The sequence below is a fragment of the Ceratotherium simum genome, chromosome 7 (assembly GCF_057802395.1).
Source record: "Ceratotherium simum simum isolate JZ-2026a chromosome 7, ASM5780239v1, whole genome shotgun sequence".
Classification (NCBI taxonomy): Eukaryota; Metazoa; Chordata; class Mammalia; order Perissodactyla; family Rhinocerotidae; genus Ceratotherium; species Ceratotherium simum.
Genome location: NC_141906.1, coordinates 62,411,584 through 62,436,011, shown reverse-complemented (window position 1 = coordinate 62,436,011; position 24,428 = coordinate 62,411,584). Strand labels below are relative to the sequence as shown.

General features: G+C 41.2%; 1 protein-coding gene across 1 annotated transcript in view; it reads right to left on the bottom strand.

The window, feature by feature from the left end:
- Positions 1-7,342: 7,342 nt before the first annotated feature.
- The window catches only part of POU2AF2 (POU class 2 homeobox associating factor 2), a 36,507-nt gene continuing 19,421 nt past the window's right edge, over positions 7,343-24,428 (bottom strand). The window contains exons 3-5 of the mRNA XM_004427352.2: positions 11,799-11,841; positions 8,992-9,290; positions 7,343-7,744 (exon numbers count right to left, since the gene is read on the bottom strand). Coding sequence (XP_004427409.2) covers positions 7,343-7,744; positions 8,992-9,290; positions 11,799-11,841 — 744 coding nt within the window. The remainder of the gene's footprint in view (positions 7,745-8,991; positions 9,291-11,798; positions 11,842-24,428) is intronic.

Sequence of the window (24,428 nt, the reverse complement as noted above, 5' to 3'; positions counted from 1 at the left end):
TCCTGTGAATCCTCCTTACAGATCTGCAGGTGTCATGAGGCCTGGAGCAACCAGGGCTACCCTTACACCCCATAGAGTTGGATGTTCCTCTTAGGAGACTGTTAAAAGTTGTCATTTATTGAGTGTTTATTGGATGTCAGGCACTGTATTGTATAGCTTCCCCATTTTGCAAATGAGGAAACAGGCCTGGAGGGGTAAGCAGCATGCCTAAGATTATTGAACACAGAAATGGCAGGATTGGGAATCAAACTTTCCTAAATCTGATGCTAAAACCCTTGTTCTTAACTATTGTTGTCTTCCTGATCTTTTATAGCAGAGGCTTTCAAACTCATTTCACTTCAACCCGCAATAGGAAATTCATTTTACGTGTTCACATACTATATCTGTAACAATATTTACATATTTATAAAACAAACTTTTCATAAAACAATCTACACCTATGTATATGAGGCACTCTGATATTTTCTGTTCTATTATTCCGTGTTTTCCATTTCATTCAGTTTATGAAAAATATGTGTTGGTTGGGAGTCACTAAGATAATTTGATGACCCACTAATGAGTTGTGACTTCCTTTGGAAAAATACTTCTTGTAAGATGTGCAAATACACTTGTCAATGTTGTGCATATGAAAGTATTTTGGTGAGCTGTCTGTTTTACTAACGGGGTGTGTGAGGAGACTAAAGCAGTGCAGCCTACTGAATTGCGATTATTCTGTAAAGGCTGGGAATGCCAGAACCCTGAGGAAGAGGCTGGCTAGAGGTGACAGTGAGCTGTTCACTTATGATGCTCATTACAGTTTGTGCTTCGCAGACTGGGAACTCTTTCCTTTTGCTGGGGGCATTGTCACCTCCAGGGTGTCTACCTTGAAGTCCTGATAATCATTTTGGGGTTTTAATAAAAGACTGAAAAAAATGTTCTGGGCTTTGAACAGGCTTTAACATGCTCACTTGCTTAAAAATATAACACGGGGTTCTGGCGTTTGGATATTGAAAGGGATCTTTGAGGTGCCGAGAGAGACTTAAAGTCTTTTTCCAACATCCCTGCTGGTGGTCGTCCAGCCTCTGGCTCCCTCCACTCCTTAGCTGAGCTCCTGGCCCATAGTAGATTTGTGCTGAGGAATGGGAGCTCACTATTTGTAAGGCAGCCTGTTCCACTGTTGGACTGCTTTGAATACAATGATCACTGATTAAGCCAAAATCCAATTATGACTTAATTGAGCACCAACTATGTACCAGTCATGGTATCAAGCACTAGGAATACAAAGATAAGTAAGTCTTGGTTTGTGCCATTAACTGCTCTGTGATTAACATGGAATAACTGATTTCCCACTTCCACGCTACTGTTTCTCCTTTATGGGTTTGTTTGGTTCATTCATTCATTCATTCATTCAACAAGCATATACTGATTATCTACTCTGATCAGGAGTGCTAAGCCTGAAGAAGTTATGCCCATTCCCACCCTCCACTCCAAGCCTTCTCTTTCTGAGGCTCGCCCTCTGTAGTTTCTCTAGTTCTTCATATATTATAGTTTTTCAGATCTCTGAGCCACTGAGCTCAGAAACCCTTTAGTTTGTCTTTGATCTTCTTAAAGTCACTTAGCACCCGGAATAATGGGACTGGAATACATTTCTTTTTAAAGTTTTAAACCGAATATTCAACTGAAATTTTTTGGCAGGCTTTTGTATGCAAATGACACTGCAGAGCATTATATTTTTCCCCCAAAGAAGGAGATTTTATTAAACTTAGACACATGAATATGAAAAGACTTTCAGTATAAGGAAAAGGGAGAGTTTATTCCCTCCAAATTTGACTACAGCTCTAAATTCTCTTTATTAATGCAAAGTTCTTTTGTCATTTTGACTTTGGGACACTGTTACCAAACCTTGTGGGAAATATCAAGTTCCAAAAACATGGAGGAAACAAGTACTTACTGGGCCCTAGAGTGAATGTTTGGTCCATATGAAAATGCCCAGGACGACTATTAGATGGAGATTATTTACTGATTTGTGCTAAGTCAGTCTCTTCCCATAAAACATATTCAAAGTTTCAACTTTTCGTTAAGAGGCTTCCATGGGGGAATGGGCATTTGATAATTTATCATTTAAATAAGGAAAATACCATCAGACACTGCATGAAAATTCATCTTTTACTTAAAACATTTTTATTATGCAATGTTAAGACATAGAAAAACATATACAGAATACCATGTTAAAAATCTATGAATATATTACCAAGGTTGGGAAATAAAACAGTTGAGTGATCTTTCACTTATGACTAAATTAATTTATTACCCATAAACTTCTGGATTATTCTTTGGTTAGGGAGAAGGTTAGCAGGGACATCTATCAACTTTCCTAATGCAAAAGAGCTAATTCTTAGATGTTATTTGTTTTGTCCACATTTTTTTCCTTTTAGAACTCGTAAAAATCTTTTACTCTTCCCTCCTTTTAGCTTGTAATGTACTGGCAATGACATTGAATATGGCAAACACACACATTTGTCAGAGGTTATGATTACAGGGCACTTCTATATCAAAGATCAAAGCTAACTTAGTGTCATCATTTGCTAATAATTATAGAAGATTTCAGTTATGATTTATTTAGCCTGATTTGGGGGGATTCTACTTCCTGATCTATTTATCATCTTTGTTTTAATCACACCAGAGATAATACCAAACACTGAATAACTTTTATTTATAAGACTTGAGCAATATATTATAGTACATGTAGATACCAAATGAAACATTTTTCTGTGCTACTTCAAAGGTTCAGTAATTATCCTTCTTAAAGACATTTAAAAATACTAAATCAGGGGCCGGCCCCGTGGCTTAGCAGTTAAGTGCGTGCGCTCCACTGCTGGCGGCCCGGGTTCGGATCCCGGGCGCGCACTGACGCACCGCTTCTCTGGCCATGCTGAGGTCGCGTCCCACATACAGCAACTAGAAGGCTGTGCAACTATGACATACAACTATCTACTGGGGCTTTGGGGGAAAAAAAAATACTAAATCAATCATCTTAAATATATTATCACTAAAGCTCAGTGTCTACTACTGTCAGAATTTGCAGAGTATGGCTATTGTTAAATACTAAACACAGTGAGCATTTTCTCCTTCCCTTAGTTTCCAAGAGTGGTTACCGGCAGAGTCAGGGTCTAAATAGTTATTCATCTTTGTGGTATAATTTTAGTTCCATTTAACAAAGATTTTACTGAGCAACTACAACATCCTGGGCATTAAACCAGGTGCTGGGGACGCATTGCTGAGCCATTCATGAGTCCTCTGCTAGGTGGGTCTAGTTAGAGACTCACTTGTTAAGCTAGAGTATATGATTTTGTACATAACCTCTCTAGAGTCAATAGTTACTGAATGTGGTGTATAAGAAGAACAGTGTAATATTGTTTTGAATAGAGAGGATACCGTAAACAGAACCTAATCATAGAACCTAAAGAAAGAGTATAATTTTGGTGTAAAGTTGGTAGAATCACTATAATGTAATGTGAATTAAATCTTGGACGTTAGTTGTTATTTCAGTTCTTTAAATATAACTGATATTTTATTATGAATGTATTATTTAGATTTACATATTGAAAAATGGGTCATAAAGATGCTAGTAATACTTTTATATATATGTATATATATATGTATGTATGTATGTATGTAAATATATGTTTTACTATTGGGGTTGGTAATTCTTTTCCCGTTGTAGAATTTCTTTTAGAGTATTCTAGTACTTCAGTACTAAAGTACTTATTCCCCTACCACAATAGTACCATCATATTGTATTGTTTACTGAGCTGTAGCAAGCCATAATGCTCATTTAAAAGCATTTATTAAGTAAATGAGGCAAAGATGTGGTTTTCTTCTCTCATTCTTTGGGGTTTGTATAACATTGCAAGAGAAACACAAACATTGTCAACTACATACTGTAATGTCTGTTTCCAGTGATTTATGGGAGGACTATGTATAATGCAGCTTTTGCCTGGGCAAATTTTGCTTTCCACTTTTTTTTTTGTGAGGAAGATCAGCCCCGAGCTAACCTCCATGCCAATTCTCCCCTTTGTGCTGAGGAAGACCGGCCCTGGGCTAACATGCGTGCTGATCTTCCTCCACTTTCTGTGGGACGCTGCCTCAGCATGGCCTGACAGGTGGTGCGTCTGCGCGCGCCCGGGATCCAAACCCCGGGCCGCCAGTAGCGGAGCGCGCGCACTTAACTGCTATGCCACAGGGCCAGCCCCACTTTCCACTTCTTCTTGACATTATCCTCTAGTCAACTTTCTTAAGTAGCTTGAACTCGACATCACATCTCTGCTTACTTTGAATCTTAAGGGACCTGAAAGAGATGGCATTTTGAACCTGAGCTCTTTAATTTTCTCCGGCTGTCCCAGGAAGGCTATGAGTCCTAGAACAGCAAGTTTAAGGAAGGAGAGGGAGAGAAGAATGTGTATTTTTTTCTTATGCTGGCCTTGTGCAGTGTTATGAAGTGTTGCAGTTAGTCCCCAGCATGCAGTAGGAGATAGAGCGTGCTTGGTTGGGAAATGGGGTAGGGAAATATCATTAATTTCCGTCATAATTTTGTAGCTTGCTTTCACTTTTTAACAAAGTATTGTAAATTCCCAGAACAATGAAACAGAACTGAATTAAAATATGTGTAATATAGCAACACAGTGTCAAGCTAAATAGAATTCTTAAAAATCATTTACCATTTGGAATCACTAGCACCACTCCCCACTCCCGGACCCCACTGTAGACGAGGTGACTGGAATGGATATTAAATGGAGTATGGGCTGGTGTAGGTCTCCTTCTTTAGAAATTAATTTTCTCAAACACTGTGACAGGGCCTGGCTGCTTTAAGAAGAATGTAGACACTCCTGCACTCAGTGCATTTACTTCTAATTCCAGGTCTGGTTGCTGAGCTCTACTTGTCTGAGAGCCGATGCATCCTCAGATTGTGAGATGAACATTGTTCGTGAGTAGATAACAGCAAACTAAGAGAAATGAGCATGCCCAACATTAGTGTTATAATCAAAGTTAAAGTGATGTGGACCCATATTTGTGATTTACACAACCATTATTGTGTGTTACTTAGTAACATGTGGTAAGCAGGAGATAATTGTGATTATTATAAATGTTACACAACCAATCTAGAGAAATGACTTTGAGATCCTTGTGAAGACCCCTAAATCTATATATAGAGAGGGCCAGGTCTCTTTCTTCTGATGCACAGGCCTGCTGTCCAGGTATGAGTGATGCTGGATGGCAGGTGGCTCTGCCAAGGACACAGGGAACCAGGACTGAGGTCCCAAGTCACCAGACTTAAGAAAGAGCAGCACTCTCTCCTACAGTGGAAGTTGCCTCCTTTCATTAAAGAGCAAATATTGAGAAACTGAAGATCAGGCTGTGAAAAGAAGTGGTAGGAGGGAATGAGTCAGGCAAGGGACCGGGCAGAGTGCAGCCCAGAGCTGAGGACCCAGAGCTCCTCCTTGATCTGCTCCTGTGGGGATGCTCTCCCGGGAGGGAACTGAGGGGTGTGAGATAAAAGAAGTCTCCCTATCCAGGCATTTCTGCAGGCACTCCATAAATTAGGAGTATGTTTCCTTGACCAGAAAATGCCCTTGAACGCCTGGAGAAGGAAGAATAAGAATTATTCACTTCTAAGTGTGAATTAATATCCTTAATTAGATTTTTTGGACTCCTACTTAGCTGAGGGACAGCATGGGACACTGTCACAGAGGATGTGATGGAGACTGTATTGAGGGGCTTTGGGAAACCAGGTAAAAAATGAGAGCATTGGGACCCCAGGAGATGGAGGGAAAAGGCATTGGATCAGGAGGGACCAGGGGGATCCGAAAAACGTGGTAAAGAAAGGAAGGTGGTAGGAAGTTGGGAGCAGGAGTGTGGATGTAACCCGTGGGCCTCGGCTCATGCAATGCAAAGTCAGAGTTTGTGCAAGGCATTTATGATGGGCTTGGTCTGCAGAGGGGCACACTGCTTGGTGGGAATTACTCTGGGAACATAATGGCAAAGGAATCTACACCAATCGAACTCTCCCAAGACGAACGCTTCAGATGTCACTTTCTTCACTTATACATAGTAAGAGTGGTACATTTCTGACCGATGAGCCACCAACAAGGTCTTCCTCCAAATGGAAGATGTTGTGTGTAATGCTACTGGTGCACACCTGACAATAGGTCCTTCTCCAAAGCCCCTTTGCTTCTTGGTGTTCTGTGTTCTCTTGTTTCTTGCCAGGAGCCCAGTCCTCCTCTCTGTATTTTCTTTACAATGCATGCATTCTTTTTTTTTTTCTTTTGGGGAAGATTGGCCCTGCACTAACATCTGTTGCCAATCTTCCTCTTTTTCTTTTTTCTCCCCAAAGCCCCAGTACATAGTTGTGTATCATAGTTGTAGAGTTGTAGCTCTTCTATGTGGGACGCCGCCTCAGCATGGCTTGATGAGTGGTGAGTAGGTCGGTGCCCAGGATCCAAACCGGTGAACCCCAGGCTGCCAAAGTGGAGCATGCAAACTTAACTGCTATGCCACCAGGCCGGCCCCATGCATGCATTCTTATTTGATCCCAGAATTCCCATGTTACTAATCCACTCTGAATTGTAACTTTATTCCATCAGAGAGACAAGGTCTAGCTTAATTAAGGCTACCATTGATCAAAGCAAGTTTTTGGCCTTTATTGTTTTTTGGATTAGCCTAATTTTTGGACATCCTGGGCTTTAGGGCAGAGTCAAAACTATATGTTTATGAAGCCAGAGTCTCCTGACCTCATCCTATTTTAATGACAATAAAGCATTCGTGTGTGGTGCCAATATTTGTTACTGGGCCTTTACAAGTCACTGTAAGGAGAGAAATGTATATAACGCTTCATACTTGAATGTCAGTTGTTTCATGTGCCCTAATCTATATTATATTCTATTCATTCTCTTTTACTAAGGAACACTCATAGTTCATAACTAAGAAAAATTGGACAGGAAAATCAGTATGTTTTATGATCTTCATAAATTTTAATGTAATTTAAGAAAAAAATACCAGTGCCAAAAATGATACTTCAAAGGTAACAGAAGATTCAGAATGTAATGGATTCCTAAGGTTCCCCAAAGACCTCACTGTCAGGTTGTCTCACTAGAATAGGGTCCCTGATGTATTGAATTAACATTGTGTTGTGTTTCAGTGGGGTTATGGTGGGGAGGATTACAAATAAATGCCATGTCCATTAACAAAGGGTGGCATGATGGCTTATCCTGAAAATCCAGTCCTGAATGAGCTGCCACACTGAAAACCATCTGGAATACAGACCCAAGTTAAAGAAAAGCATAGTAGAAGTCCTTTGGCGCACCCCTCAGTAAGCTCTGCGGCATTCGTACAGCCCCCACGCCGTGCTCCCATCTTCTTTCGCCCATGCAGAAGGGTCCTGAAGGGCAGAGGTGTCTGCTCCCTCGTCTGGGGAGAGGGACACCACCTTGGGCGGCAGGTCATTCGACATCGTCATGAAAGGGGTGAAGGGGTAGGGGGGCGGGGTGGGGTACCCCGGCGTGTGGTACAGATCCTCCAGAGCATGCAGTGAGTAGGACTGAGCTGTAGATAGGGGGACCCCCCAGCTAGGGCTCCTGTGCTGGGCGGAGCTCCCCGATTCCAGCTGGGAGAGGCAACTTGTTCCGGGCGGCAAGGTCTGCAGGGCATCGGCGTGCACGGGGTCTGGTTGGCTGAGACCGTCGGGCACCGTCTGCTCCCACGAGTCCCTCTGAGGAGAATGGAAAGGTCACTGGGGTTAGTCATTAGTTGAGACTCTGATGGGACAGATTTCCTCCCCAACAGGGCGCGCTGCTGGACCAGGGCTTCCAGAGCGGACCTGGTGTCTTCCCTCTGCTCTCGGAATCCTCCTTACCACATAGCGCTTCCCTCTGGTGATTGACAGCAGCAGTGGAAGTTTTAGCTCCTTTCTTACTCTAGAATTAGATTCCCTATATATACGAAGATTCCTTTCCCCAGAAAACAACATTAAATGAGTGAAATGTGAGAATAACAAAATGGACATTTATACAGCATTTTACGATTTACAACACATTGTGTCTTGCATTCTTTTTGAGCTTCACAATCCTGGGGTCCTAGAACGCCCTTTCCACAGCTGGGGAGTCAGCGCCGGCTACTCCTGGAAGGAGTAGGTTTTTGAGTGGGCTAGGAAAACCACCCTGCCCTCGGTGAGTAAAGAGGTAGGAACCTTGTAGGCTTTGAGCTGGAAAGATTTGGGTTCAACGCATGGCTGTGCCACTTACTACCTTCCTGACTCTGAGCACTTCATGTTGTTAATCTGTAAAATGGTGCTTTAATAACTATATCCCAAGTATTAAATAAACAAAGGCACATAAAAGTTCCCTAGAGTAGCTACTCAATAATGTTAATCCCCACTGCCTTTTGTCTAAAATTCCATCTTTAGAGATTCATTCCTTTGTGGTTGAAGGCTTTACAGTTTTTTATAAGAAGGGTGTTAGTATTCTTCAGATCATTATGAACTCATCTTTCTGGAAGGATTATGAGAGGACAAGATTCTGTAGGGTAGAAATATTGTGGGGGAGGGGAGGCAGCCGAGTGGGAGGGAAAGAGAAGCACCGACGTGCCTGCCCTGGGAGATTGTGTCTGAGATGTAACTTCAGTGCTCTTTCCTTATGTTCTGAAGGAATGACGGGGGACATTTGGCAAAAGCAGAGTATTAACAAAATAGATATAAATCCTGCCTTATTAGTCATCTTGGCCCAAACCCCGGGATAGGCCCTCTTGCTGTGGTAGTTGGCATGGATCTTTGAGGAAGGCTCCTCGGAGTGTATCCTGGCAGAGTGGCCCGTCCTGGCATCTCGCGGGCCAGCTGCAGAGCAGCCTCAGGGGTCTCCAGGGAGCCAGACCGGGAGCCAGACCCGAGTGCATGCACTGGCCAGATGCGCATGAGTCCAGACCTTACCTTACTCCCTAAACGTGAAATCTCTGTCTACTCACCAGCACGAAGTGTGTGGGATCGCTGGGGAAGGGCGGTGGCAGCAGCGGCGGCAGGGGCGAGGAGCTGAACAGAGAGCCGGTGTTGGGGGTCAGGGCCGGGGGGCGGTGGTCTCCGTAGGGCTCCGGGAAGTAGGAATCCAGGAGGGCCGGGTGGCTCTGCCCTGCGGAGGACTCGCAGGGAAAGGGCTTCGCCACGCCCGAGGTGCAGACGTCGTTTGCAAACTGTTTAGTGTTGTGGAAGTCTGAGTCAGATAGGAAAGATCTTCTGACGCCATAGTAACCTGACATTACCGGTGAACCTGTTGGCAAATGAAAAACAAAAGGGCAAAATTTCCTCATGGCAAAGTCAAGGCATCTGTGTTGCAGCTGAGTCTCTCCACGTGTGAAATGGTGTGTCTCACACATGACTGACACCAAGGCTAACATTTAAATAGATAAATGTCTTGAAAAGCATTAAATATTGCTGCATTGCCTCTTTTAACTGGTCCAACCCAATGACTATTGTGTTTCAAGTTCACTCTGTCTTTGGGGATGAATTCATTTTAGGCAGTGCAATAACTGGTCAATCATTCACTCATTCAACATACATTTATTGTGCATCATCTATGTGCCAGGCACTCCTAGGAAGGGGTTGGGCTTAAAGAGATAAGAATCCCTTGGCATTTACATTTTATAGAATGAGCATCTTTTTCACGGCTTCTGAGCTCTGTCCCCATATACACAGGACTGTTAACAAGAGGCTGCTTCTGGGCACATTGTCTGAGATTCAGCATCTCTAGATAAGATGATACTGTAACCCCACCCCAAATCAGAGGCGGGTTGTACTTTTCTTCTAATTCTTTGTATATTGATCTTTAACCTGATGCCTCGCACCTAGCAGGCATCAAGAAATGGCTTGAGTGCTTTGGGATCATATGGCTTCTGTGCAGTCAAGTTAAGACGACCACACAAAAAAAATGTTCTCTGGCTTTGATGTCTCACTTATTTGCTGCCCTCTTGTGGCCATACTGAGTCCCTCACTCAGCTCTCCGGGGCACTGCAAGTTTGCGAAGAGCAAGTTTCCCCTGGCAAAAACAGGGAAGAGGCTGAAACTGAGAAGAGTCTCATTTAGGGGAAGGCCAGTGAAATGGTCCCAGAAGAGAAGAGATGTGTTTGCTAAAGACTTTCTGACGCCAGAGCTCAGTTGTAGCAGGAAACACATTATCATCTAGAACATGTTCAGGGGCATAGACTCAAGGTCTGTAGAACTGATTGTTTCCAGCTGGGGTGGGTGTGGTCTAATTAGCTAAGACCTACACCCAGAGGTCACAGAAGCCGGACTTGGGAGGAAGATGCAGGTGCGTGCCTTTCTTACCTCCCCCCACCACAGTGGACCACTTCTGAGCTTTGTCCCTGCCCACCCTGCCCACTCTTCTGCAGGGAGAGGAGACAGACTCATCAAGACCCTTCTCCTTTCTTATCACAGCTCAGTCATGCATTTCTCTACATACACAGCACTTTGGCCCCTGCCACATGAAATGACACTTCAGATTATGCTCACTACTCTCTCACCTGAGTTACAATCCTCTTTCCTCTGACCTGCAAGCTCCATGGGGGCAGAGCTTATGTCTTACACATCTTCTGTAAACCCAGTAGTATAACACTGTGTTCAACAATTACATGTAAATTTATTCATTTATTCAGAGGAAATCAAAATTCCTCATAGAAACTTACAGCACAATTCTACTCACCCCACTTTCATCTTAAATTCTATAGCCCCAAACTTCTAATCTGCTCATGAATTTGAAAGCTGCAGTTGGGGGTTTCATCATAAGCATCCTTCCTTGGAAAAAAATTGGCACAAGTGAAAATTAATATCAATAAATAAGGTTCTGTTTCACACCAGGAATTTATATCCACAGGAGTGGTTAAGGCTGAGAACAGAATGAAGAATATGTAAACTGGGCTTCCAGGGTCTCATGTCTATATTTCCAATTTCTAAATAAAAGCAATCACAAAGAAAAAACCCTCCACTCTCTTAAGCATATACCTTTCTCCTTAAAAAGGAAGAATAATTCTAGAGAAGTGGCAGAGATTTTCTTCTATAGAAAGGAGAAGATGGAACCGGGTTTCAGTGACTGTAAATATGATTGGGAAACACAACATGGAGACATTCAGATATGTGGGATCTTCTACTGCTTTAATTCCTTTCCCTTACCCAACTCTGAGGGTTAGTAAAATTATTGAGAAAGCCTATGCCACTTTTGAGTTTGAGATCTGGAAGGAGTGTGTGTGTGTGTGCGTGCATGCACGTGTGTGCATGTGTGCACGGGTATGGGAGTGCCCAACACTGTTATTAACAATACCCCTTTTCCATCCCCATAGCAATATTGTATGAGACATATTTATTGAAATGAATACAAAATGCTGAACTAAATGCCTGACATATAGAGAGCACGCAGGTAAACGGTAGTTCCTGCATCTTCCAGCAGGTCTCCCTCTCTGTTCTAAAGCAGGTGCATAATCTATCAGATCATGGTGCCAGAATTTCAGACATTTTTAAATTGTATCAAGGGCCTAATTGCTATTGCTTTTGCCCAATAAACTTCTTCTAGGCAAGGGATTTACCTTCAATATAGAATGAATTTTAAATTCAGGAATGACTGAATGAGATCTGTCTTCACTGATTTTGTATTTAAAAAATAACTATTTTAAAGAAGCAAAGTTTTGAAAGTGCTGTAAAGCTGTTATAAAAGAATGGAAGCCCAAATGCCCGGTTTAAACTCAAAAGCGAATTAATGAATTGCTCATTGAACTGAAGCACTCACCTGGCGTCTGGACAAATGGAGACTGAGAGGAACTGACGCTGCCCTGGAAGGCAAAGAGAGCAAGCATTTTCTTCTTTAGTTGCAAGTTTGAATTAAAAAAAAAGATTAGGAATACATTTTGCACACTTTATTGTCTTATACTAAAAAACATTATTTGGAGGGTTAGTTTAGGGGGACCAACTCAGAATAAGAATGCAAGTACCAGAGAACAAAGTTTTGCAAGGGACAGAGAGAAACCAAAGTTTTAGACTGATGAACATACCAAAAAGCGTGGGCTAGATGAAGTAGAACAAGTTATCCTTCGTTTTCTGCTGTTTGTGTTAATATCCTTCATCATATATATATTAAGTGGTTTATATATATACATTTATATGCTTGGCATTTGGCTTCAACATTGAATGGCCACTTTTTAATTGTCTGTCTTCAGGTAGAAGCAAAGCTCTACCAAGAGTAGGGACCTTGACTGTGACTTGTACTCAGTGCCCAATAGTAGACACAATAAAAATATGTGGAATAAAGATACGGTTTTCAAAGAACTGCAGTCTAGTGAGCATGCAAGTTTGGGGGATGTTGTTGATTGACTTATATCCCCCCAAAAGATATACTGAAGTCCTAATTCCCAGTATCTGTGAACATGACCTTATTGGGAAATAGGATCTTGGAAGGTGTAACTAGTTAAATTAAGATGAGGTCATACTGGATTAGGGTGGGCCCTAAATCCGATATGACTACTGTCCTTATGTGAAGAAGACAGAGACACACAGTGACACAGACACAGGGGGAGAAGGCCATGGGAAGATGGAGGCGGAAATTTGAGTGATACAGCCTCAAGCTAAGGAAGACCAAGGATTGCCAGCAACCACCAGAAGCCAGGAAGAGGCAAAAAAGGATGCTCCCCTAGAGTCTTCAGAGGGAGCCTGGCCCTGTGGACACCTAGATTTTGGTTTTCTAGCCTCCAGAACTGTGAGGCAATAATTTTCTGTTGTTTTAAGCCACCCCATTTGTAGTAATTTATCACTGCAGCCCTAGGAAACTAACACAGGGAATGACTGACTACAAAACAGACAATTCACTATAGTATAAGAAGTGGCATGGTTGGGGAAAGAGGGGGTGAGGTGGGCACCTAAGCTGGCATGAGGGATGGAGTGGGGAACACATCCTGGAGGAGGCGACATCTAAGCTGACCGTTGAAGGAAGGGTATCCAGGTGTGTAGAGTCTTAAAATATACAAATGCAAATTCTGGCTTCAAGATGACCAGGAACAAAGCTAAGTGGAAAATTGGCTGTTGTAAAAGTTGAGTCCTTAATACCCAGTTCTTTGGATCTGAGCTCTTAGCCCTGACCCTCACGGTCCTATAGACTCTCAAGAGTTGGAGGAGATTTTATCGAGGGTCTCATCTGACTACCTACTCAATGGTGAAATCTTCTCCATATTCTTAACACTCGGTGCATTTGGCCTCCAGTGATGGAGAAATCAGCACCATCTGAGAAAACTCATTTCTTCTTCGGGGACTTCTGACTGTTACAAAGTAAGCTGAAAAGAGCCACTTTCTTAATTCTAATCTCTTTGGTCCATAAAGAATAAGTTTAATCCTTCAAACATTTGAAGATAACTCATCATTTCCCAACTGTCTTAATCAGTTCGGGCTGCTCTAAGAAATACCATAGACTGAGTGGCTTAAACAACCAACATTTCTTCTAGTTCTGGAGGCTGAAAGTTTGAGATCACGGTGCCAGCATGGTTGGGTTCTTGGTGAGGGCCCTCTTCCTGGTTTGCAGATGGCTGACCTCTCACTGTGTCTTCACGTGGCAGAGAGATCATCTCTCTCGTATGTCTCTTCTTATAAGGACACTAATTCTGTTCATGAGGGCTCTGTCCTCATGACCTACTCACCTCCCAAAGGCCCCACCTCCAAATACCATCACATTGGGCATCAGGGCTTTAACATATGAATTCTGGGGGGACACAAGCATTCAGTCCATAGCACCAACCTGGAATTCTATCTTCTCCAGGTAAAATATCCACCAACCACTCAGAAGTAGCATAGTATTTAAGAGTGAAGACTCTGGAACCAGAATGTCTATGTTTGAATCCCAGCTCTGCCTCTTATTAGCTGTGTGGTCTTGGGTACATGAAGATTCAATGAGATCATATATATATGATCAATATATGTCAAGCACTTAGAATAGTTCCTGGCATAGAGTAAGCAGGATAGAAATGTTAGTTACTATCACTCAGATGCATGTTTTTTTCTGGTGAGGAAGATTGGCCCTGAGCTAACATCTGGGCCAATCTTCCTCTATATTTTTGTATGTGGGACGCTGCCACAGCATGGCTTGATGAGTGGTGTGTAGGTCCGTGCTTGGGATCCGAACCCGTGAACCCCGGGCCGCTGAAGTGGAGTGTGTGAACTTAACCACTAGGCCACCAGGCCGGCCCCTCAGATGCATTTTTATGTCCCTTATTTTTATGGTGTATTCTTCTAAACATGTTCTGTTTGTGTGTTTTCCTGTTTAATAAGTTGACACTTTTAAGTAGCAGAAGAGAATTCTGGGCATGCAGGGTCAGAGATGGGTGTAGATCAGGGTGCCCTAACGTCTTATTTGGGAAGGCAAGGAGGCAGTGATTAAACATAGAAGCACTTGTGTTTGGGCACATTTTCCCATGATATCCAGGGTTTCCCTCCAGCTTCCAGCTCTGTCTGTCTGTCTGGGTCTTTCCTCGAAGGCTTGTACGAAGGCCTACACCCTGTCGCTTCTGCCTCAGCCTCCCTCCATGTCTAAGTAGGGAGTGGCAGGGTGGTAGCTGTCCTGGGTGCTGCCTGGGGAGACGTCACCTTGTTCTCCTACCTTCTCACCCCCCTTAAACTTCTCTGGCCAAGGCTGAGGTTAGGAGGAAGGCTTCTATGAGATGCAGTACACGTGCTAATTTGATGGACATGAGTATCAATACCCTGTTCTTCCCTCAGCATCTGTCAGCCTCATTCATCGACTGGCATGGCTCTGCCTCTGGCCTCTGGCCTCTGCCCAAGGCATGGAGAAATCTGTCTATGCTGACACAACCCCTTCAGCTTTTGACGTCTCTGTACAAAAGCTTTCCTATCTTTCCCTTCTACCAACAATCCCTGGAATCTTCTTACACTCCTTCTTCTTTTTCTGCTCGGGTTTAATTATTACTGTGGAAATGCCAGCACTGTTCCCACCCCAACCCAATTTTAATACCTGAATACTCTACAAAGGTTTCACAACTACAAGTCTGGTCGATTTTATTATTTGATGAAAATAAGCCTGTTGTATTTGTTTCTTCTACATAATTTTGCCCTCTACCTGCTGTGGAAATTAAACACTCTATTTCCATTCCTCGTGGTTACCCACAAAATTTTACCTTGCATATTTAACAAAGACTACAAACAATATCTTAAACATCCCCCTGACAGACAAGATCCTTAGAACATTAACTCTTACTACCCTTCTCCTAATTGACGAGTATGTTGTTTTCTTGCATTTCAGCTTGTTTCTTTTTATTAAACCTCCACAAATTAGATGTCATAATTATCATCATCATTTTATTAAGTAAATCTGTATTAGATTTACTTACATGCTCACAATGTTCTTTGCTTTCTTCTTCCAAGCTTTTTTTCTAGATTCATTTTCCTTCTTCTAAACTAATCCTTTAGAAAATTCCTTTCGAGTAGGTGGTGTTGGTGGTAAACTGTTTCAGTTTTTATTTATCTGAAAATATCATTTCTTTTGCCCTTGTAGCTGAAAGATAATATTACTGGGCTCACAACTGTAACTTTATAGGTATTCTTCTCTCAGCACTTTAAAGATCTCACTCCAGTCTTTGGACTTCCGTGATTGCTGTTGAGAAGTTTGCTATTAACCATACAGTTATTCTTTGTGACAATCTTTCTTTCCTTTCTGATTGCTTTTTAATATGTTCTCTTTGTCTTTAAGGTGCTTCAAGTTCACCTCATTTTATCTAGAGGTAGATTTTTGTTTTTGGTGAGGATGATCAGCCCTGAGCTAACATCTGTTGCCAATCTTCCTCTTTTTGCTTGAGGAAGATGGTCCCTGAGGTAACATCCATTCCAATTCTCCTCTACTTTGTGTGTGGGACGCTGCCACAGCGTGCCTTGAGGAGCAGTGCATAGGTCTGCACCCAGGATCCGAACCCGCAAACCCTGGGCTGCAGAAGCAGAGCGCACGAACTTAACCACTGTGCCATCGGGCTGGCCTGAAAAGTAGATTTTTAAAATTTATCCTGCTTGATATAGGATGTGCTTCATGTGTCTGGGGATTCATATCTTTCATAAGGTCTGGAAAAGTTTCAACCATGCTCTCTTTAAAGATTGCTTTGTCTGTATTATCCCTATCCTCTCCTCCTGGGACTCTGTTTAGATGTATGTTAAACCTTTTGCTTTTGTCCTCTATATCCCTTAATCTCATGTTACTTTCTCTACATCCATGATTCTCTGTTCTATATTTTGTTATAAAATGGTATAGATTTCTTCAGATCTGCATCCAGTTCACTAATTCTTTCTTCAACTGTAGTTAATTTGCTGTTTAACTCATACATTGTATTTTTTTTATTATCAATAATTACTTATTTTTTCATTTCTATAAATGCCATGTGATTTTTACAAAATTTGCTCGGTAACTTTTGATAGTCTCTTGTTGAGTGTTCATTATTTATTAAGCTATGGTGTGTTTTGTATTTGGTAATTCTGATATCTGAAACTTCTGGGAATTTACATTTATTGTCTATTGTTTATGCTAACCCTCATTCATAGTGGTTTGCTTTTTTATGCATTTGGTGATATTTGATTGAAACTCGTATCTGGTTAACCTTAAAATGTGAAAAGCCAGAGTCCTAAATTGAGGTTGCTTTCCTCTAGAAGATTTATATTTATATTTCTTGGGAGCCAGCTCTCTTCCAGGTTCGCAGATTAATGGAGTCCCAGGTTCAGCCTCTCAACCTTGGCAAGAGCTCAAGGACCAGTCTTCATGCGTAAAGCTAACTTGAAGACCTGTTCTCAGGGGAACCTGCCTTTTTGTTGTGATCACCTTCTCATCATTCAGTGTCTTAATTTCTGCTCAAACTTTTCCCCAATCTCCCATGACAACCCTCCCTCCCATCTGAGCTTTGGAGATTTCCTTTACTTCCTGCCAGCTCAACAACTCATTAAAATGTGTTTTATTCAGGATCCAGCTTTGTTGTGGCTGAGATCTCCCCACCCCCAGACCATCTAGTCTGCCTGAAACAGAATCAAATGCCTAAATATGGAAACTGGATGTAGAAAACTTCTTGTTTTTTTTTTTTTTTAATGAGGAAAATTAGCCCTGAGCTAACATCTGATGCCAATCCTCTTCTTTTCGCTGAGGAATATTGGCCCTGGGCTAACATCTATGCCCATCTTCTTCTACTTTTTATGGGACGCTGCCACAACATGGCTTGACAAGAGGTGCGTTGGTCTCCGCCCAGGATCCTAACCTGCAAACCCTGGGCCGCCAAAGCAGAGCACGAGAACTTAACGACTATGCCACAGGGCCGGCCCCAGAAACCTTCCTGTTTTTCACACAGCACAAAATCTTTTATTTTTCTATGATTTCCAACATTTTCCAGCAGAGATTTAAATTACAATAGAAGTAATTCATAAGCACATTCTTGTGGTAATTTCATAAACACACTGTTAGGCAAATGGCCAAATGGGTTATTCTCTCTGTGCTTTGGTTTCCTCAGCATTAAGACGAGAATAATATTACTTATCTTCTAGGGTTGTTGTGATAATTAAATGAGATAATACATATAACACAAGTTCCCTCACAGGATGAGGTTGGTGGTGGTGGTGGTAGGTGGATCGAACAAGGACCTTTCTGATTTCAGAGCCTGTTTCTTAACTACCACACCATACTGCCTTCCAAGCAGTTTAATAACTCAAAAATAAACATAAGAAAGCATCATAGTTAAAAAAAAATTTTAGTATAAAAGAAACTTAGGGACATCCAGAGAGATCATATAATTATATAAAAGCTCACAAAGAAGATCAAGTGGGATTAATACTTCATATGTATATCTATATATATCTATATGTATATACCCTTAGTCCTTCAATTGATATTCTATTTTTAGGGCGTTAGCTTTATTGAGGTGTAATTTACATATAATAAAATTCACAAATTTTAAGTGTACAATTTGATGAATTTTGACAAATTTTGACAGACTCCTGTGACCCAATACCATAATCATGACATAAAACATTTCCATCAAATTAATTATTTTATAGCTATAATTAGTGCTGCCCCCTCTATGGTGGCCTGGGAAATATTTGGATGGATAAATACAAAACGGAACGATAATACACCACTTCATTCGTCTCACAGAGCGTAGAAAAGTTCTGAAGAGCCTGTGTTGGGACTGGAAAGGATTTCACTGGACAGATTTCAGAGCTGGCCTTTACTCCCTCATCCCACTCCCAGATTTTATGCGTTGAGAAAGAGCAGACTAAAACGTGGGTGTTCAGCACGAGCACTAGTTGTCATTGCTCAAGTGAAGGGAAAACTCACATTCCTTTCTTCCTTGTTCAAGATATTACATTCACACAGCTGCCTCTCACCATATGAATCCTCCAGAAATAGCATTGAAATTAATATTGAAGAGCCGATAACTTTGACCGAGATGGTATATAATTTTTATTTTGCATACTGCAAACAACAGGATCCTGCAATGCCAGGTAGCCAAATTTAGAGGTTTATATTTGAATGAAATTTGCCAGTCTGCAACTTCCTGTAGCTAATACAGCAGCCTCACAGCTGCCCCAAAGCCCCTCCATGAAAATGAGTTAATTTGAACTAATAGGTCACCAAGGTAGTAAAGTGATAAGATTAGAAGTTTCCCTTGGATACATTTATAGTCATTTTTATGACCCTATAATATTTTTAGGTGCCAATCTAGTTGAAGGAATATATTGAGATGTACTAAGGAAGAGATCTTCGACTAGAATAAAATTTTTCACACTGCTATATAATACATTTTCTTAATTCTGATTACGTAGTTTAGAAAGTGTCTCTTTAAACTTAAAGATTGCTACTAATGCTTAAATAATAATAATCATTGCCACTTATGAATAGCTGGGATACTTTGGAAGGGATTCACAGTACTATATATATTTAATTTCTCTTTGTCATCATATCTGTGGTTGGGAGAGAAGTGGAGCTTATGATACTATACTGACCATTCTAAAACCAAGTTTTAATATCTGAACTTAGATCCATAGTAGGTCATATGATTTCCCTCCAACTATGAAATGAATGTAAAGTTAATGCCAGATGTAACCAAGTTAGACTTTAAATGGGTACCCATGTTAGGTCAGAATATCTTCTTCCTCCAGACAAAAATGCGCATAGAGAATTAGAAGGCTTAGTTAATGTGCCAAGTATGCAGTAGAACCAGGGGCATTCTCATTGGTGAGAAATCTTATACACTGACTAAACTATACCAAACCTGTTTTAATAAGTCTTATTAGTTTTGCAAAGTTTGAAACAGGTTTTGATTTATGGCCCACTTATCTGAATTACATAGTAATTTAATCACAAATAAGAAAAATACTCCATAAAGAATAGGAACTACAATTATAAGCATCTACCACATGCCAGGTGCTTTATATAATGTTATCTTATTATAAAGTAGATATTACCATCTCAGCTTTACAAAAGAGGAAACCAAACATCAGAGAAGTTAAGTAATGTGCCCCAAATCACCCATTTAGTAAATTACAGAACTAAGATTTAAACCCAAACTCTCTGACTCCCAAATTTATGCTCCCTCAACCTCTCAATGACATAACAAGCAAGTTCTGTGCACTAGCCCTTCCATGAAAGCACAGATATTTACTGAGCTCCTCTGATGTGCAAGGCATGATGCTGAATGTTGCAGGTGCTAGAAAAAATGCAACCAAAGTGCTTAGATTAAGATCTACAGGGCCGGCCCCGTGGCTTGGTGGTTAAGTGAGCGCGCTCCAGTGCTGGCGACCCGGGTTCGGATCCCGGGCTCGCACCGACGTGCTGCTTCTCCGGCCATGCTGAGACCGCGTCCCACATACAGCAACTAGAAGGATGTGCAGCTATGACATACAACTATCTACTGGGGCTTTGGGGGAAAAAATAAATAAATAAAATCTTTAAAAAAAAAAAAAAAAAAAAAAAAGATCTACAGAGGGACACAAGCCATTTGTGGTAGATTAAATCTAACCACAATTTCTTTGCAGCTCCTCCCATCAAGAAGTAGAGTCTATATTCCTCTACCCCTTGCATTGGGGATGGTTTTGTGAGTTGCTTGGACTAATAGAATGTGGCAGAAGTCACGTGTGAGTTTCAGAGTCTAGACTGCAAGAGGATTTGCAGCTTTCACCTTCGCCTGCTTGAAATGCTGCCTTATGATTTCTTCTTCAGAAAGTCAGTCTAGCCTCCTGGAGGATGAGTGATCACGTGGAAGCAAATCCAGGTGCTCCTGCTGACAGCTGGCACCAACTGCCAGACATGTGAGTAGCCATCTTGAACTTTCCAGCATGGCTGAACCTCCAGCTAAACGCAACTGCGTGAGTGAGCCCTGGGGAAACTAGCAGAGGAACTTCCAGCCACCCACAGAATTGTGAGAAATAACAAATCATTATTATCAATTTCGAAGGTTCACGTGGATTCTTAGGCAGCAATAAGTACCTGATACAGATCTACCAGGAAAAAGGAGCTCATGGTATAGAACAGTATTTACTTGGTTTCCAGGTGCATGGTCCATGCTCTACATACTCTGGAAGTCAGAAAAGGGGGAACTCAATGTGCTGAGGATTTGATTTGGGCACTGAAGGATGAGAGGATGCAGAGAGGAGAAAGGAAGCTTCCAGGTGCGAGGAATTTTGTGAACCAAGCACAGAGGTGGGAAAGCACAGCTCTTCTTCAAGGAATAATAAGCAAGTGGGTTTGTTGAGAGCAGAAGTTTCACTTAATTGGTTAAATAAAAATGTATTGTGTGACTATTATGCATCAGAATTATGGTAGTTTCCAGAAATACAAAGAGGAATAAGGCATGGATTCTGTTCTTAGGGAGCACACAGTTTCATAAGGAAGATAGTTGCTTAAACATATATGTAATTAATGCAATAATGAAAATAAGGGTTGAGGGGACTAGCATTTCATGAATACCTACTTCATGCCAGACTCTATGTCAGGCACTTTACATATATTAGTGTGTGTTTCATCATTTTTAGTAACAACTAACATTTGTGTGCTTTATGTACTCTGCACTGTGCTAAATGATTTACATGCATTGTCTCATTAAATCTTCACCATTAATCAATGAAATAGATTGTTGTAAATTACTATCTCTAGATTATAGAATAGAAAAGTGATAGATAATATAAAGGACTTGTCCAAGGTCACAAAGTTAGTAAGTGACATAGGCTGGATTCTAACACAGGTCTAGTCTAATCATGATTTAGTGCAGGTAGGGGTGGGAGGTGGCGGTAAGGATGAGGGTCGGCGTGGAGGTGAGTTGCTGTCTTGGGGGAAGGTGACTGAACACGTCATACTGTAGGTGATATATGAGTCCAGTTTTGAAGGATGAAAGGAAATCAGTGAGCAGATAGGACAAGGGGCGTTGTTGTTGGGGAGCAAAGCAAAGGTTGGAACGAGTGGACAGCGTGTGAGACATGGAAATGTGTGCAGACAGGAAAGCTGAAGAGGAGCTGGAACAGGGTGCAGGAGCCAGGCTATGAAGGACTTTTTGAGCCATGCTAAGGAGCTTGGACTGTGTCCGGTAGCAGGCAATGGTCCTTTAGAAGTTCCTTAGCAATGTAGATATGATCACAGTGGCATTCTAGGAAATTTAATCTTGTGCTGAAAACGGTGGGTTAGAAATGGTTGATGGGGTGAGTGTAGGGGCTATAGTGATGAACAGAGATTCAGTGATGGGGGTCTGATGTGCTCTCAGTAGGGGTGAGGTTTTAGGAGGCCAACAGGTGACTTTTGTATTCACCTCCATTTGGCTTTGTTTTAGAGCCTGGCAAGGGCTGGTACTCGCCCTTTGGGTGCTGAGGGCTGCTGGCCACCTGTGCCAGTTGTACCAATTCCCAGGGCTCTTTCTCTCTTTTCTTCTTTGTCACCAACCTCTCTGCTGATACATCTTTATACCTGTGTATAAAGAGGGGACATCTCCCTCATACTGCCCTATTTAAAAAGAAAAAACCCGTACATTCTTAAATGATTTAATAGTACATTGTATAGGTCCTAGCCTAAAGCCAGTGAGAATTTGTGAGGAAGGAATATTGAAACATATATCCTTAAGAACAGTTACCTTGTGTCTACAAAGCCTAGATTATAGAGGATTTATCTCATAAAGAAAGAGCTTATCTGGTTTTTCGGACCTTGTTCCTGTTATCACCAGCTTCAGGTGACAGTAGGTACTATGTAATTGACATAAAATGGAGACATAACGGAATTAAGTGATTTGCTTAAGGCCTTGAAATGTATAGAAGTAAAATGAAGACTAAAAGATGTATTTAGATTCTCTCTAGGGGGAAGAGAATTTACCATGAAAACATTAATTTATACTTTTTATTTTTGTGAGGAGATTAGCCCTGAGCTAACATCTGCCAATCCTCCTCTTTTTTTGCTGAGGATGACTGGCCCTGGGCTAACATCCGTGCCCATCTTCCTCTACTTTATATGGGCCGCCGCCACAGCATGGCTTGCCAAGCAGTGCATCAGTGCACGCCCGGGATCTGAACCGGCAAACCCTGGGCTGCCGCAGCGGAGCGCGCGCATTTAACTGCTTGCTCCACCAGGCTGGCCCCAATTTATACATTTTTATAACAGTGCATGTAAATATCTAACATAGATTTTTATATTGAACATAGATTTTTATGTTAAACGTAGATTTTTATGTTAAACACAAATTTTTAAACGTTAAGCATAATGTTTTAAAAGATGTTCATTAACTTGTTGGTGCAACAACTTAGTTTCTTCCTAATAAAATGTCAGCAAATTTCTGGAAGATTGTACATGAAACTCAGTGTGCTGATGCCTGGGAAGTAGAAGGAGGGGATGGGGGGGCAGGGAAGGTAGGTAGACTACTTTTTACTTTATACTCTTTTATTCTGTTTGAAATTTTGCCATGCGTTACTTTTGTAATTAAAACAAATAGTTAATAAAAGTTAAAAAAATAGAATTTAGGTCTTATATCTTTATTGTACATCTCAAATTTTTAAAAAACTATGATTCCAAATGTCTTAAATTTCCGGTATATGAACTATTTTATGTCCTTTGGAAAGCTAACATTGTTACAGAATTCCAACTTTCTGGTAGTTTCTTAAAATTTTACTGTTAAAACTCTCCTGCTTGGCACAAAATTGTGTCCAGGCTGTCTCTGTGAGAAATTGATTTCTGTTGCCTACTTTACAAAGTGAAACACATTTTTTACCCCTGGGTCTGGGTGTGCTTTTGGAATGCTGTTTGTATTTACGTAGCTAAGTTAGAACAACAGGAGGCACTGGGACACAAGTTGATAAATAGTCTCGCACACTTTGAACAGAGCAGATCTGCAGAGCTTCAGCCCTGCCAGATGGACTTGCCATGGCTGTTTCGCTGCAAAATCTGATTATTTTTGCAAGCCGTGTGAAAGAATTCACCACCAGGAAATATTTTAAATTTCATGACATTTAAAAAAACTACAGAACCAACAGAACAGCTGAAAAAATAAGTTGCTTGCAAAAGGTTCACCTTTATTATTATTATTTTAAAAAATTTCTGCAATTGTGAGGGAGCAGGTGGTTGGGTGGGGAACATGGAAAGCCCTGGAAATGTGTTTTAGTTCTCTAAACAGAGCAGGACAGTGGGCTAATTAAGTCAGACAATGAACCATTTTGAAAGCTTTAGAGAAAACATTCATTCAAATGAATGGCAAAGATATAATATGTACTTCTGTATTCAAACATTGGCATTTTGAGTTTACAAGGCATTGCCTGCTCAGAAAATGTTTTTTTCTTTTTCTTTCTGGGCTCATGAAGGGGGTTATTTGGGAAGGTTAACAAGCAATATGCAAAGCACTATGAGAGTGAGCAAAAGATGTGGGGGAGACTCTCCCAGGGTAGACACTGATTCCCTTTATCAGTAACCTTGCAAACATTACAAATAAATGGGTCCTTCTGCTCGCAGTTCAGAAAAAAGTAGCAAGGGCAAATGAGATGTACTTACTAGAGAAAAATTACAGTTTTCCTAGGAGATTTGGTAATCAAACACAAAGAGAACAGGTATTTCTAAAAAATGATAAAAATAATATAAGAAAAATAAAACACTAACAAAGTAGGAAGCCACACATTGGGCCATCTGATTGATGACCATTTGCTGCACCCAGGCAAGCGTAAAAATCTTACTAAAGCCGCAACACATTGTAGGATGGGTTCAGTTTATGAGAGTTGAAGGGAGGAAAAATAAGTTTTATGGTAAATTTTAAGAAATCAGAGAAGAGCAGGAGTATTTCCTGTGATAGCAGTGATACAGACTTTTTTGCACTCATATGTCTTCGAAGCTTAGGCTGCCCCTGTCCAAAGCTTATCCTTCTTCTAACTACAGATTCAA